Source organism: Bufo bufo, chromosome 3 (assembly GCF_905171765.1).
Source record: "Bufo bufo chromosome 3, aBufBuf1.1, whole genome shotgun sequence".
NCBI lineage: Eukaryota > Metazoa > Chordata > Amphibia > Anura > Bufonidae > Bufo > Bufo bufo.
In genome coordinates, this window is record NC_053391.1 from 485,355,824 (window position 1) to 485,370,964 (window position 15,141).

At 41.9% G+C, this 15,141-nt stretch overlaps 1 protein-coding gene across 2 annotated transcripts in view; it reads left to right on the forward strand.

Annotated features, from left to right (window-relative positions):
- Nucleotides 1–14,786, forward strand: part of SLC15A1 (solute carrier family 15 member 1) — a 126,817-nt gene extending 112,031 nt beyond the window's left edge. For both annotated transcript variants that reach the window (XM_040421996.1, XM_040421998.1), the window contains exons 22-24: nt 3,214–3,357; nt 7,223–7,330; nt 14,270–14,786. In XM_040421996.1, coding sequence (XP_040277930.1) covers nt 3,214–3,357; nt 7,223–7,330; nt 14,270–14,470 — 453 coding nt within the window. In that variant the 3' untranslated portion in view covers nt 14,471–14,786. The remainder of the gene's footprint in view (nt 1–3,213; nt 3,358–7,222; nt 7,331–14,269) is intronic.
- The last annotated feature ends 355 nt before the right edge of the window (nt 14,787–15,141 follow it).

Consider the following 15,141-nt stretch of genomic DNA (forward strand, 5'->3'; position numbering starts at 1 on the left):
TGGGAGAAAAAAAGACTAATTGGTTGCAGGAGAGGTTGCCGGCTGGTAACTATAAATGTGGCAGTTGTTCGCTATGTGAACATAACTGCCAAAAAAAGATTGTCAAAATAGGTCCCATCACAAAAAGGATCACTAGTTTCATAAACTGTAGAAGTACTTATGTAGTATATGTTTTGATGTGTGATTGTGGCCACTTCTATGTGGAAAGACCATCAGATGTTTATTTGAGAGGATCAGGGAACATTTTAACTCTATAAAGATGAGAAAAGGTTGCACCAGACTAATTGACCATGTGAGAAAGGTACATGGAGGTAATGTGAAAGCACTGCAGTTTGCTGGGATAGAGACTGTCCCATACCCAGTTCAGGGAGGAGACAGACACCGCACCCTTTTGCAAAAAGAAGGAAAGTGGATCATTTGTACAGGAGCAACAGGTCAGCTTGGTCTGAATGACCGCAATGATTTAAATGCGTTTTTGTAATATTGTATCTCTTTGTTGTAACATGTTTATCAATGATCTCTTGTGTGCATGGCGCCTGGTTGTTTTGGGTTACCATGGCATCCTGATGCCGGGGTATAAGAGGTCAGCACGTATGGGCGTGCACCTGTAGTGGCCTGAGGAAGCACGATCACTCGTGTGCGAAACGGCCGTCGCCACTGGTATGTGAATCTGGCTAACTGCTACCTTACCGCATGAAGCACTTGTCTGCTTGAAATAAAGAAGCAAATGAACCATTGGTGAGTGCTGCCTATTTTTTCTTCATCTCAGTTTGCAAGATTTAATGACTTTATCTTTTGGATTGTGCACCACCTTGTTGGTTTTTGTTTGGAGGTATCGAGAGGTTTGTGCAGGCACGCACCAGTGTGAACACGCATCAGCAGTGCCACCTGTGATTCTTTTGCTGTTGATCTAGAGCACTATTGCCCAACTGCCTGGGGATAAGGCACCAGGACCTGATAGGTATTCAGTTTTTTTTTTTACAAGGTACTCCGCCTACAGATTTCCCCTGCCCCCTGTCATGCGTGGGCAATTCGATTTTACAGGAATCCTTGTTGCCCCAGATGAATATGGCACACATTAAATTGCTCCCGAAAGAGGCTTGGCCCCCAGATAATCCGGCCTCTTACAGTCCGATCTCTGTTATTAACCAAGACTTGGCGATTTTTTTCAAGCTTATGGCGATTGGGCTGCCTTGGATTCTACCAGATCTGATCAGCCCGTGGGCTTTGTGAAAGGGAGATCGGCGGTTACAAATATATGCAAGATTTTGGTTGCGTTAAATGTGGGGGTTCGGAGGGTAGTTGGGAACAGTAGTTGGGAACATTGCACCCACCCTGGTCACACTGGATGCTGAAAAAGCATTGGGAATGGCTAGGACGGGTGCTGGTCCAGCTGGGGATGGTAGGTTCTTTTAGGACATATCTACAACAACTTTATAAAAACCCGCAAGTGAGAATAAGCACTCAGGGGTTTCTGTCAGACCCTTTTGCTCTTCAGAGGTACCAGACAGTGCTGTCCCCTGTCCCCACTTTTGTTTAATTTGGCAGTGGAGCTGCTGGCACTTTATCTTAATGCTCTGGGGGAGTTTGAAGGTATTGTGGTGGGGGATCTTAAGCTGAAAGTGGCTCTTTCAGTTTAAGACGTCCTGCTTTTCATGGAGAGTCCGGGAGAAGAGCTTCAGACGGTATTTAATCCCATTAGTACCTTTGGGGAGCTTTCTGGTTTTAGAATTAACATGGCCAAATGTGCACTCCTCAAGGTGGGCCGCATGGCAGACTCCTTATACAGACTTAAATACACCCCCCTAATACATAAGATAATTCAGGACCTACGTAAATGACAGAATATACCTTTGTCACTTTTGGGGAGAATTCATCTGTTTAAAATGATGTGTTTTTCTAGACTCCTGTACTCACTTCAGACCTTACCTCTACTGATGAAACATGTAGATATCAATGGGCTGAACAGCAAAATGTCACACTTTATTCGACAGGGGAGGTGCCCCAGAATTATAACAAAAACACGTATAGCCCTCTGGCTAAAGGGGAGAATGAACTTACCAGGTATACAACAATTTAACCTGTCATGTTTGTTAAGACATATCATTGATTGAGTTCGCCAGTTGAGCCATCACTCAGATTACAAGCTGGAGAAAGACTTCTTTCCCTTTGGGACCCTTATACATTGCTACATAAGGGGATGTGGGTTCTGCCCTTACGGTTCAGGACGTTGATTCTTTTTTGACATACCTGGGTAGCATGGAGAACTTTGAGGAGGGTGTTCCGTTTATGCCAGCAGGTTTTTAAATACTTACCTTTATGGGGACACCCAGAATTTGAGCAAGGTAGGATTAACAGCCTTTTTAGAGAATGGAGAGACTAGAGGATTCTCACAGCTCAACATATGATACATGGTTCAGAGTGTAGGTGGTTGACTTGTCAAGAGGTCAAGGATAAATATCACCTTAGCACCTTTCAAGGTATCCGGTATTCCCAGGTCAGGAAGTTCCTCAATGACAGACTAAGGAATCTCTCTGGGGAAGCAAGCCAAAATAAATTGGATAAGATCATTATGAGGGGTACGGGTTCCCAATCTATATCTTTTATTTACTTTCAGGTTAGAGATGCTGAGTTGCTGAGTCCACTTGTAGACAAAAACAATTCCGTATTGACACTATACTTGTCCAAAATTGATATAATTTCATAAAATGGGTTAAATCTGTGCAGCCTCTAAGGCACTTAGAAGATGTTGAATCTTTTTTAATCTCAATCTTGGTCAGCCTTTTTGAGGTATCAACTATAGTATAAAATATACTGGGTCTGTAAAATCCCAGAATTATAAGAAAACTGTATAAAATGAATGTATCTTATACTATAAAATGCCTGTTTTAGCCCCCAAAAATCTTGCTAAAAAGAGCAGGGCGTTTTATAGCCTAGAGTCAGTGGGGCCTGCAGCTTGTGGGCATACTGGGGGGTGTAAAAAAGACGCAACGGCCGATCTCCAACTTGGAGGTTGATTCATCTGGCCTACATCCTGCCCGCTGCCTCCTCTTGCTGCCACCATGGGTTAGCTGCTGCCCTCCTCCGCTAGGGACGTTACATTAGTACAATTTCCTATTGTCTGTTGTCTAAACCATCCTGTAGTCAGATGGGTCTTATAATCTATAAAATACAGTAATTAAAAAATTATATTTTGATTCCTTTTGATTACAGTGCGCATCATCAATGTCCATTGAATACATTGAGGATATTCAAGCCAACTCAGTACACATGGGTCTGCAGATTCCTCAGTATTTCCTCCTTACTGCTGGGGAGGTTGTGTTCTCCGTTACAGGGCTGGAATTCTCCTATTCTCAGGTGGGTAGTGATTAGCTGAAGAATGTCTGAATGAATGAATGAATCTGTTGTAACCTCCTTACAGATGCACATTTTGAGCCCCCATGTTTCTACACAAGAGCATACAGAATATATTTAGATGGCTGCCCAAACTTTAAAGGTAGAAAAACTGCTTAAAAGATATATAACTCCCTTCAGGTCTTATATGCCTTATGAAACCCGATTTGCTTTCTGCTGAACTAAAGGTCCTTTTACACAGACCGATAATCAGGTCATTTTTCAGGGATGAGCAGTGTTATAAACTCTTGTTCCTGATAACTCTCCAAACACTCGTTCATCAGGTGATCCTGTCGTTTTGCCGACACCTAAAATCATTGTTCCTGTTCACAGATCGTGATCTGTAAATGGTTTTCTGCCACCAGGAACAATGATTTGGGGGATAAATTATCACTTGTACCTATACATTGGGTGTAGGGGGGGGGGGGGGGGGGGGATTGCTGCCCTGATCCCTGCTGACGATCAGGCAATTATTGGGAACTTTTCGTTCATTGCAAATGATTGCCTGATTTTCAGTCTGTGTAAAAGAACCTTAAAAGGGGTTGTCTCTCTTCAGCAAATGGCATTTATCATGTAGAGAAAGTTAATACAAGGCACTTCCTAATGTATTGTGATTGTCTATACTGTATTGCCTCCTTTGCTGGCTTCATTCATTTTTCTATCACATTACACATGGCTTGTTTCCAGGGTTATGACCACCCTGCAATCTATCAGTGGTGGCCGTGCTTGTATAATGTGATGAAAAAATGAATCAAGCCATCAAAAGAGGCAATATGGACAATCACAATACATTAGTAAGTGCCTTGTATTAACTTTCTCTACATGATAAATACCATTTGCTGAGGTGAGACAACCCCTTTAAGGCTTAGTTCACATATCATAGTTTTGATCAGTTTTTGGTCAAAACACTGAGTTGTGATTTAGGCCTAAATGTCCATCAAATAGAGGTTGAGGGTGCAATTATATAAGCAATTTTATTACAGGCAACATTGGACTTGGGCCCACCAGAGGAAATTATTCAGAGAGCCCACTCTCTGTGTATATAGGACCACAGCTGGGACCTGCATCTATATCGAGAACGGAGCAGGGAAGGTGGTAGCTGGAGGACCCCGTGTTTCCATGGGTGCGGCCACCACCAAGCGCTATCCCATGATAGCCACTGCTCCCATTCATCTCTATGGGGCAGACAGAAATAGCCGAGCCAATGCTTGGTTATTTTCGGCGGCCCCATAGAAATGAATGAAGGGCGGATGCACATGCGCAGTGTGCCCTCCACCACTTTTAGGGCTCTGTTCTTGGGACCCGCACCTATCAGACAATGGGGGCATATCCTAGCAATATGCACCCTTTTCATGCGATGGGAATACCCCTTTAAGAGCCCTGTTTTATTAGGGCTGTCTGCATCCATTGTTCCGTTCCACGGCCCCGCACGCGGAAAAGAATAGGCATTTTCTATGAGAGTGACGGCCATGTGCAGTCCGTGTTTTACGGATCCACAATTTGCGGACCGCAGAACACATAAGGCCGTCTGAATGAGCCCTTAATGGGAGAGCCAGGGAGCTAACTACTCTCTGCATCTCCATATTCAACAGTATCCGCTTCCTTAGGACACAGAATTAATAGGGTTGTCCTAGTTAAATTTAAACTTGGGCAGCCGCTGTACATGTGGTAAAAGAAAAATAGAAGCGGTACTTACCAGTTTTCTTTCCTGCACCACTGACGTCAGGGGTGACGCTCAGTGCACAAAGGTAACCATGCAGCCAATAACTGGCTCACGGTATACTGGACATAATTTCTGAGGCCAGTGATTGGCTGCAGAGCTGAAGTGGTGTGCACGGAACATGACTGCTGCAGCCAGTAAAAGTAACAGCAGCAGGGAGAACTGGAGTTCGGTGCTGGAAGAGGCCATTTTTTATTTAACTCAGAAAACCCCTTTAACAGGTGGTGTCTACCAGTAAAAAAAAAAAAAAGACAATATGACCCCCCCCCCCCCCCCCCCCCCAGGTCCAAGCCAGATCTCAGTCAGCACATGTAATACAGTATATACCGGTAATGAGTGCAAAATTTCTCAATCCTGCTCTGCCCTATAACTATGAGTATGATTTTTAATCAGTAATAAAAACCTTTTAAATGCGTGTTCTGTACCATATTGAAATACTGTATATGTTATGAATATTATTTTACTACTGAACATAATGGGTGTGGTTCAGTGGCGACTCTAGGAACAATATATAGGGGGGCACAAAGATACCACAGTCAAAAATGGGGGGGCAAAAACAAAATAAGTATATATAAATAAGATTACAAAATACGAGAGAATTGCGGTATGCAGGGATACATTTATAAAAAACTATTTACTTGTCTGCTGTGCCGTCCTCTGCTTGCTTCCGTGGATTCTTTCCCCTTCTTTCTGTCTCTCGTCAGTGCGCAGGCGTACTGTTATGGTGGATCTGTGGAAGACACACTGTTATGGGGGCATCTGTGGATGACACTTATTATGCCTCTCATTAGCCCTCATTATGCCTCTCATCACTCCCATATCAGCCCCCATGCCTCTCATTAGCCCCCATATCAGCCCTTATGCCACATTAGCCCCCATATCAGCCCTTATGCCTCATTAGCCCCCATTATAAGCCCTTATGCCTCATTAGCCCCCATTATTCCTCTTATTAGCCCCCATTATGCCTCTTATCGCCCCATATCATCCCTTATGCCTCATTAGCCCCCATTATAAGCCCTTATGCTCATTAGCCCACATTATGCCTCTTATTAGCCCCATATGCCTCATAAGCCCCCATATGCCTCATAAGCCCCCATATGCCTAATTAGCCCCCATATGCTTCATTAGCCCCCATTATGCCTCATTAGCCCACATTATGCCTCTTATTAGCCCCCATATGCCTAATTAGCCCCCATTATGGTCTCTAATTAGCCCCCATTATGCCTCTTATTAGCGCCCATATGCCTCATTAGCCCCCATATGCCTCATTAGCCCCCATATGCCTCATTAGCCCCCATATGCCTCTAATAGCCTAATTAGCCCCCATTGTGTCTCTAATTAGCCCCCATTATGCATCATTAGCCCCCATATGCCTCATTAGCCCCCATATGCCTCTAATAGCCTAATTAGCCCCCATGATGCCTCTCATTAGCCCCCATTATGCATCATTAGCCCCCATATGCCTCATTAGCCACATATGCCTCTAATTAGCCCTATATGCCTCCAATTAACCCCCATATGCCTCCAATTAGCCCCCATATGCCTCCAATTAGCCCCCATTATGCCTCTCATGATTAGCCCCTATTATGCCCCCAGCAGCCACATTTTTTATAAAATAAAAAAACACTTACCTCTCCTGCTCCTGGACGCTGCCTGCAATTTTCTCTCTCCTCAGTCGACTGTGCTCTGAACTGGCACGCACAGCGTGAGGTCACAGAGCGCCCTCACGCTGTGCGCAGCCCTGCACAGCCGACAGCCGAGGACCAGAAAGTGGTAAGTACAGAGCGTTTACCGCTTCCTGGTCCTTCGGTACTAATGAGCGCTTCCATTATATATTATAATGGAAGCGCTCATTAGTATTCACCGGCCTGCTTTGGGGGGAATCAGCGGGGGGGCAAAGAACAACATAGGGGGGGCAATTTCCCCCCCTCACCCCCCTGTAGCGACGCCACTAGTGTGGTTTATTATAGAAAAAATAAAGAGCCAGTTCTTTAATGATCTATGGTATAGTAGTAAATAAAATATCATTGGTTACCATAAACCTCATCTCAGTTTTCCTTTACACTAGTTTTTTTATTCTAATAATGGTTATTCTCTAATTCCTGACAGGCCCCATCCAACATGAAATCTGTGCTGCAGGCAGGATGGCTCCTAACAGTGGCTGTTGGTAATATTATTGTCCTTATTGTGGCTGGTGCCGCAGGTCTAAGTGAACAGGTAAAGAACATTGTTATTATTATTTAGATATAATCTAAAGAGAAACGTCAGTAAATGGGAATATGCTTAAAGGGAACCTGTCACCGGGATTTTGGGTATAGAGCTGAGGACATGGGTTGCTAGATCGCCGCTAGCACATCCGCAATACCCAGTCCCCATAGCTCTGTGTGCTTTTATTGTGTAAAAAAACAGATTTGATACATATGCAAATTAACATAAAAGAGTCATATCTTACTTGTGTGACCAGAGAAGAGTCATATTTTCAAGCTCTGACTCATCTCAGGTTAATTTGCATATGTATCAAATAGGTTTTTATACACAATAAAAGCACACAGAGCTATGGGGACTGGGTATTGCGGATGTGCTAGTGGCCATCTAGCAATCCATGTCCTCAGCTCTATACCCAAAATCCTGGTGACAGGTTCCCTTTAAATGTGTGTGCAGCAGCTGGTCACTCCCCGGTGTTAGGGTTCCTGCCTGATGGTAGTTTGGGGTGTCCTTGGTGTTAAAGTTTGTATGGATACAAGACAGGGTATGTAGGGTGTGCAATGGCTGACATATGATGTAGGAGTCATTAACCCCTTCAGGACCCTGCAATTTTTCACCTTAAGGACCAGGCCATTTTTTGAAAATCTGACCAGTGTCACTTTATGTGGTGATAACTTTAAAATGCTTTTACTTATCCAAGCCATTCTGAGATTGTTTTCTCATCACATATTGTACTTCATGACAGTGGTAAATTTGAGTCAAAATATTTCATTTTTATTTATAAAAGAAATACCAAATTTACCAAAAATTTTGAAAAATTCGCAATTTTCTAAATTTCAATTTCTCTGCTTTTAAAACAGATAGTGATACCTCCCAAAATAGTTATTACTTTACATTTCCCATATACCTACTTCATGTTTGGATCATTTTGTAAATGACATTTTCTTTTATTGGGACGTTAGAAGGCTTAGAAGTTTAGAAGCAAATCTTAAAATTTTTCTGAAAATTTCCAAAACCCACTTTTTAAGGATCAGTTCAGGTCTGAAGTCACTTTGTGAGGCTTACATAATACAAACCGGATTCCAAAAAAGTTGGGACACTATACAAATCGTGAATAAAAACTGAATGCAATGATGTGGAGGTGCCAACTTCTAATATTTTATTCAGAATAGAACATAAATCACGGAACAAAAGTTTAAACTGAGAAAATGTACCATTTTAAGGGAAAAATATGTTGAATCAGAATTTCATGGTGTCAACAAATCCCCAAAAAGTTGGGACAAGGCCATTTTCACCACTGTGTGGCATCTCCCCTTCTTCTTACAACACTCAACAGACGTCTGGGGACCGAGGAGACCAGTTTCTCAAGTTTAGAAATAGGAATGCTCTCCCATTCTTGTCTAATACAGGCCTCTAACTGTTCAATCGTCTTGGCCTTCTTTGTTGCACCTTCCTCTTTATGATGCGCCAAATGTTCTCTATAGGTGAAAGATCTGGACTGCAGACTGGCCATTTCAGTACCCGGATCCTTCTCCTACGCAGCCATGAATTTGTGATTGATGCAGAATGTGGTCTGGCATTATCTTGTTGAAAAATGCAGGGTCTTCCCTGAAAGAGATGACGTCTGGATGGGAGCATATGTTGTTCTAGAACCTGAATATACACTGCTCAAAAAAATAAAGGGAACACTTAAACAACACAATGTAACTCCAAGTCAATCACACTTCTGTGAAATCAAACTGTCCACTTAGGAAGCAACACTGAGTGACAATCAATTTCACATGCTGTTGTGCAAATGGGATAGGCAACAGGTGGAAATTATAGGCAATTAGCAAGACACCCCCAATAAAGGAGTGGTTCTGCAGGTGGTGCCACAGACCACTTCTCAGTTCCTATGCTTCCTGGCTGATGTTTTGGTCACTTTTGAATGCATGGAGCATGGAGGCGCTACCAGGAGACAGGCCAGTACATCAGGAGACGTGGAGGAGGCCGTAGGAGTGCAAAAACCCAGCAGCAGGACCGCTACCTCCGCCTTTGTGTAAGGAGGAACAGGAGGAGCACTGCCAGAGCCCTGCAAAATGACCTCCAGCAGGCCACAAATGTGCATGTGTCTGCTCAAATGGTCAGAAACAGACTCCATGAGGGTGATATGAGGGCCCAACGTCCACAGGTGGGGGTTATGCTTACAGCCCAACACCGTGCAGGACGTTTGACATTTGCCAGAGAACACCAAGATTGGCAAATTCGCCACTGGCGCCCTGTGCTCTTCACAGATGAAAGCAGGTTCACACTGAGCACATGTGACAGACGTGACAGAGTCTTGAGACGCCGTGGAGAACTATCTGCTGCCTGCAACATCCTCCAGCATGACCAGTTTGGCATTGGGTCAGTAATGGTGTGGGGTGGCATTTCTTTGGAGGGCCGCACAGCCCTCCATGTGCTCACCAGAGGTAGCCTGACTGCCATTAGGTACCGAGATGAGATCCTCAGACCCCTTGTGAGACCATATGCTGGTGCGGTTGGCCCTGGGTTCCTCCTAATGCAAGACAATGCTAGACCTCATGTGGCTGGAGTGTGTCAGCAGTTCCTGCAAGACGAAGGCATTGATGCTATGGACTGGCCCGCCTGTTCCCCAGACCTGAATCCAATTGACCACATCTGGGACATCATGTCTCGCTCTATCCACCAACGTCACGTTGCACCACAGACTGTCCAGGAGTTGGCAGATGCTTTAGTCCAGGTCTGGGAGAAGATCCCTCAGGAGACCGTCCGCCACCTCATCAGGAGCATGCACAGGTGTTGTAGGGAGGTCATACAGGCACGTGGAGGCCACACACACTACTGAGCCTCATTTTGACTTGTTTTAAGGACATTACATCAAAGTTGGATCAGCCTGTAGTGTGTTTTTCCACTTTAATTTTGAGGGTGACTCCAAATCCAGACAATCCATGGGTTTAAAATTTGATTTCCATTTTTTTTTTTTTTTTTGTGTGTGATTTTGTTGTCAGCACATTCAACTATGTAAAGAACAAAGTATTTCAGAAGAATATTTAATTAATTCAGATCTAGGATGTGTTATTTTTGTGTTCCCTTTATTTTTTTGAGCAGTGTATTTTTCTGCATTGATGGTGCCTTTCCAGACAGCAAGCTGCCCATGCCACATGCACTCATGCAACCCCATACCATCAGAGATGCAGGCTTCTGAACTGAGCGTTGATAACAACTTGGGTTGTCCTTGTCCTCTTTGGTCCGGATGACATGGCGTCCCAGATTTCTAAAAAGAACTTCGAATCGTGACTCGTCTGACCACAGAACAGTCTTCCATTTTGCCACACTCCATTTTAAATGATCCCTGGCCCAGTGAAAACGCCTGAGCTTGTGGATCTTGCTTAGAAATGGCTTCTTCTTTGCACTGTAGAGTTTCAGCTGGCAACGGCGGATGGCACGGTGGATTGTGTTCACTGACAATGGTTTCTGGAAGTATTCCTGAGCCCATTCTGTGATTTCCTTTACAGTAGCATTCCTGTTTGTGGTGCAGTGTCGTTTAAGGGCCCGGAGATCACGGGCATCCAGTATGGTTTTACGGCCTTGACCCTTACGTACAGAGATTGTTCCAGATTCTCTGAATCTTCGGATGATGTTATGCACAGTTGATGATGATAGATGCAAAGTCTTTGCAATTTTTCGCTGGGTAACACCTTTCTGATATTGCTCCACTATCTTTCTGCGCAACATTGTGGGAATTGGTGATCCTCTACCCATCTTGGCTTCTGAGAGACACTACCACTCTGAGAAGCTCTTTTTATACCCAATCATGTTGCCAATTGACCTAATTAGTGTTAATTGGTCTTCCAGCTCTTCGTTATGCTCAAATTAACTTTTTCCAGCCTCTTATTGCTACTTGTCCCAACTTTTTGGGGATTTGTTGACACCGTGAAAATTGGAATCAACGTATTTTACCTTTAAAATGATAAATTTACTAAGATTAAACGTTTGATCTGTCATCTACGTTCTATTACAAATAAAATATTGACATTTGCCATCTCCACATCATTGCATTCAGTTTTTATTCACAATTAGTTTTTTTTTGGAATCCGGTTTGTAGAAACCACCCATAAATGGCCCCATTTTGGAAACTACACCCCCTCAAGGGATTTCACTGGGATAATTTTAAGTTGCCATGTCACATTTGAAGACCCCCTGATGCACCCCTAGAGTAGAAACTCCAAAAAAGGGACCCCATTTTGAAAACTACACCCCTCAAGGTATTCAAAAATGATTTTACAAACTTTGTTAACCCTTTAGGTGTTCCACAAGAATTAAAGGAAATTCTAGATGAAATTTCAGAATTTCACTTTTTGGCAGATTTTCCATTTTAATCCATTTTTTTCCAGTAACAAAGCAAGGGTTAGCAGCCAAACAAAACTCAATATTTATTACCCTGATTCTGTAGTTTACAGAAACACCCCATATGTGGTCGTGAACTGCTAAACGGGCACACAGCAGGGCGCAGAAGGAAAGTAACGCCATATGGTTTTTGGACAGCAGATTTCACTGGAATAATTTTAAGTTGCCATGTCACATTTGAAGGCCCCCTTATACACCCCTAGAGTAGAAACTCCAAAAAAAGACCCCATTTTGGAAACTACGTGATAAGGTAGCAGTTTTGTTGGTACTATTTTAGGGAACATATGATTTTTGGGTGCTCTATATTACACTTTTTGTGAGGCAAGGTAACAAAAAAAAGCTGTTTTGGCACCGTTTATATTTTTTGTTATTTACAATGTTCATCTGACAGGTTAGATCATGTGGTATTTTTATAGAGCAGATTGATATGGACGCGACAATACCAAATATGACTATGATGATGTTTGCTTCAGTTTGACATAATAAAGCATTTTTGAAAAAAATTATTTTTTAATGTCTCCATATTCTGAAAGCCATATTTATTTTTTATTTTTTAGGCGACTGTCTTATGCAGGGGGCTCGTTTTTTTCGGTATGAGATGACGGTTTGATTTGTACTATTTTAGGGTGATATGACTTTTTGATCGCTTGGTATTACACTTTTTTGGATGTAAGGTGACAAAAAAGGGATTTTTTTTATTCACTTTTTTTCACGGTGTTCATCTAAAGGGTTTTGTCATGTGATATTTTTATACAGCATTTTCTTACGGACGCGGCGATACCTAATATGTATACTTTTTTTATTTATTTAAGTTTTACACAATAACAGCATTTTTGAAACAAAAAAAAATCATGTTTCAGTGTCAACATATTCTGAGAGCCATAGTTTTTTTTTTTTTGGGCGATTGTCTTAGGTAGGAGCTCATTTTTTGAAGGATGATGTGACGGTTAGATTGGTACTATTTTGGGGGGCATACCTCTTTTTGATTGCTTGGTGTACTTTTAGTGATGTAAGGTGACAAAAAAAATGTTTTTTTAGCACAGTTTTTATTTAATTTTTTTGGCGGTGTTCACCTGAGAGGTTAGGTCATGTGATAGTAGTTTTATAGATCCGGTCGATATGGACGCAACGATACCTAATATGTATACTTTTCTTTTTTTTCCCTATTTGTTACAAAAAAATTTTTACTTTATTTTGGGAGAAGGACACTTTTTCTTTTACTTGAAACTTTAATTTTCTTTGTAAAACGTCAATTTTTTTAACTTCTTTTTTCACTTAACTTTTTTCTCCCACTCTGGGACTTCAACTTTTGGGAGTCTATTCCCCTTTACAATGCATTACATTTATGGCATTGCCATATACTGCAATATCATTACTATATACTATACTATATCAGCTTGGTATCGTACTGACGGGCAGAATAAAAGTGACGTCATTTTTACCACAAGTAAAAGCCTTAAAAATAGAACCTGAAAAGCAATGTCTCAGTTACTCTTTATTCTAGTTCCATCCATTTAATAATTGTTTTAGCTTTTCAGTACATTTTAAGGAATGTTAAATACTGCCATTAGAAAGTACAACATGTCCCACAAAAAATAAACACCCTTGTATGGAGAAATAAAAAAGTTATGGCTTTTGGAAAGCAAAGAGTAAAATGAAAATAAAAAAAACTAAAATTTGCAGTGGTGGGAAGAGGTTAAAGGGGTTGACTTCTTTCCTATATTGATGACCTATCCTCAGGATAGGACATCAATATCAGATTGCCAGGGTCCAGCTCCTGACACCCCAGCCATTCAGCCGTTTGAAGAGAATGCAGCACTTGTGTGAGGGGCGAGCAGGTGTAATTACAGCGCCTCTGTCCCATTCACTTCAAAGGGAAAGAACAGGAGTGTAACCGCTCCTTCCCATTAAAGTGAATGGGACAGAGCAGTTGTGCAGTTTAAGGCTACCTGCACACGGATGTCTTGTAGAAATTCCTTAAACTTCTGTGCAGGTTTCTGCGCGTTTCTGCCACATGTGTTTCTTGAACTTTTTGGTGCGGATTTGATGCGGTTTTGCCACAGATCTCACCTTTTAATTGAAATGTTGAAATGCGCACAAAGGAACTGCACAAAAAATGTACATGCTGCAGATTTAAAAAATGGCACGGAATTAAAAGGCAAAGTGTACATGAGATTTGTCTAGTCTTCTGCACTTTGCTGGTTCTATTTTACAAGGCATTTTTTTCTGCACAAGATTTCACACATAAAAAACGTGCATAATCTGAACTGTGTGCAGGCACCCTAAGGAATCTTCTCATATTTGTGCTATTGTCAGTGCTGTTAGGGGTTATGGCTACCAAATTATAATATTATGTATCATCAAGGAACATAAACACAAAATAGTATGCCTAGCATTTTAGGTTTTCTTGGTTACTAAATCAAAAATTATTTTGAATCTCATACCAGACTTTATGAACAGTCATCTGTATCAGTCATTTCTGTACACAGCAATGCGTACATGTTTAATGGGCCTCTAACGTTCTCTTTCTTAATATTTTCACAGTGGGCAGAGTATATTCTCTTTGCTGCTCTATTAGTGGCAGTATGCATCATCTTTGCCATCATGGCTTATTTTTACACCTACGTCGACCCTGCAGAAATCGAGGCCCAGTTTGATTCTGATGGAAAGAAAAAGAAAGAGAAGGAAATTGAATCAATGGGCCTTGAGATTTTAGATCGAACAGATAAACAAATAAAAATGTAACATGACGTTGTCCTTCTTTTGTAAATATTGTACACTCCAAGATGCGGACAATGACCAGAAGGGCCGTGCCTGCTGACAGACAAGCCTTGTTGAGAAAATGGATAACTGAACTGGGTGTGGTTACTGAGCCAATACAGCTAAATACCTAAAATGTGGAGTCCAAATACATGAATGGCGTGTACAAAATCTATTGATCATATCAAAATTCATGTACAAAATAGACAAATTAAACTGTTTGTTACGTTTCTCTCGCCACAATATTATTTGGAATTTGATGCACCATATGTATAAACCCTTTACGGCAACTGTTTCAATTCCAAGAATAAATGTTATTATGAGGAAATCTAAGGTTTAAAAATTGTTTCTTCTTGGGCTCGGCTACATCTGAGATTGTTCCCTGTGTAACTTTCCCAAAAGTATTTAGATGCAATGTGAACTATAAAAATAAATCCTTCATTTGTTTCCTAAGCCAGTATAACATTAAAAAGAAGCTATCATCAGGGGGTATTCCAGTTCTAAGAAGTTATTCTCTAGCTACAGGACAGGGTATAACTGTTGACCTGTGTTGGGATGACCATTGGGACCCCCACTGATCCTGATGATGGTGTTCCATGCCTCATTTAAATGGAACGACGAGTCCATCATGTGTGCTGCCGCCCCATTTATTCTCT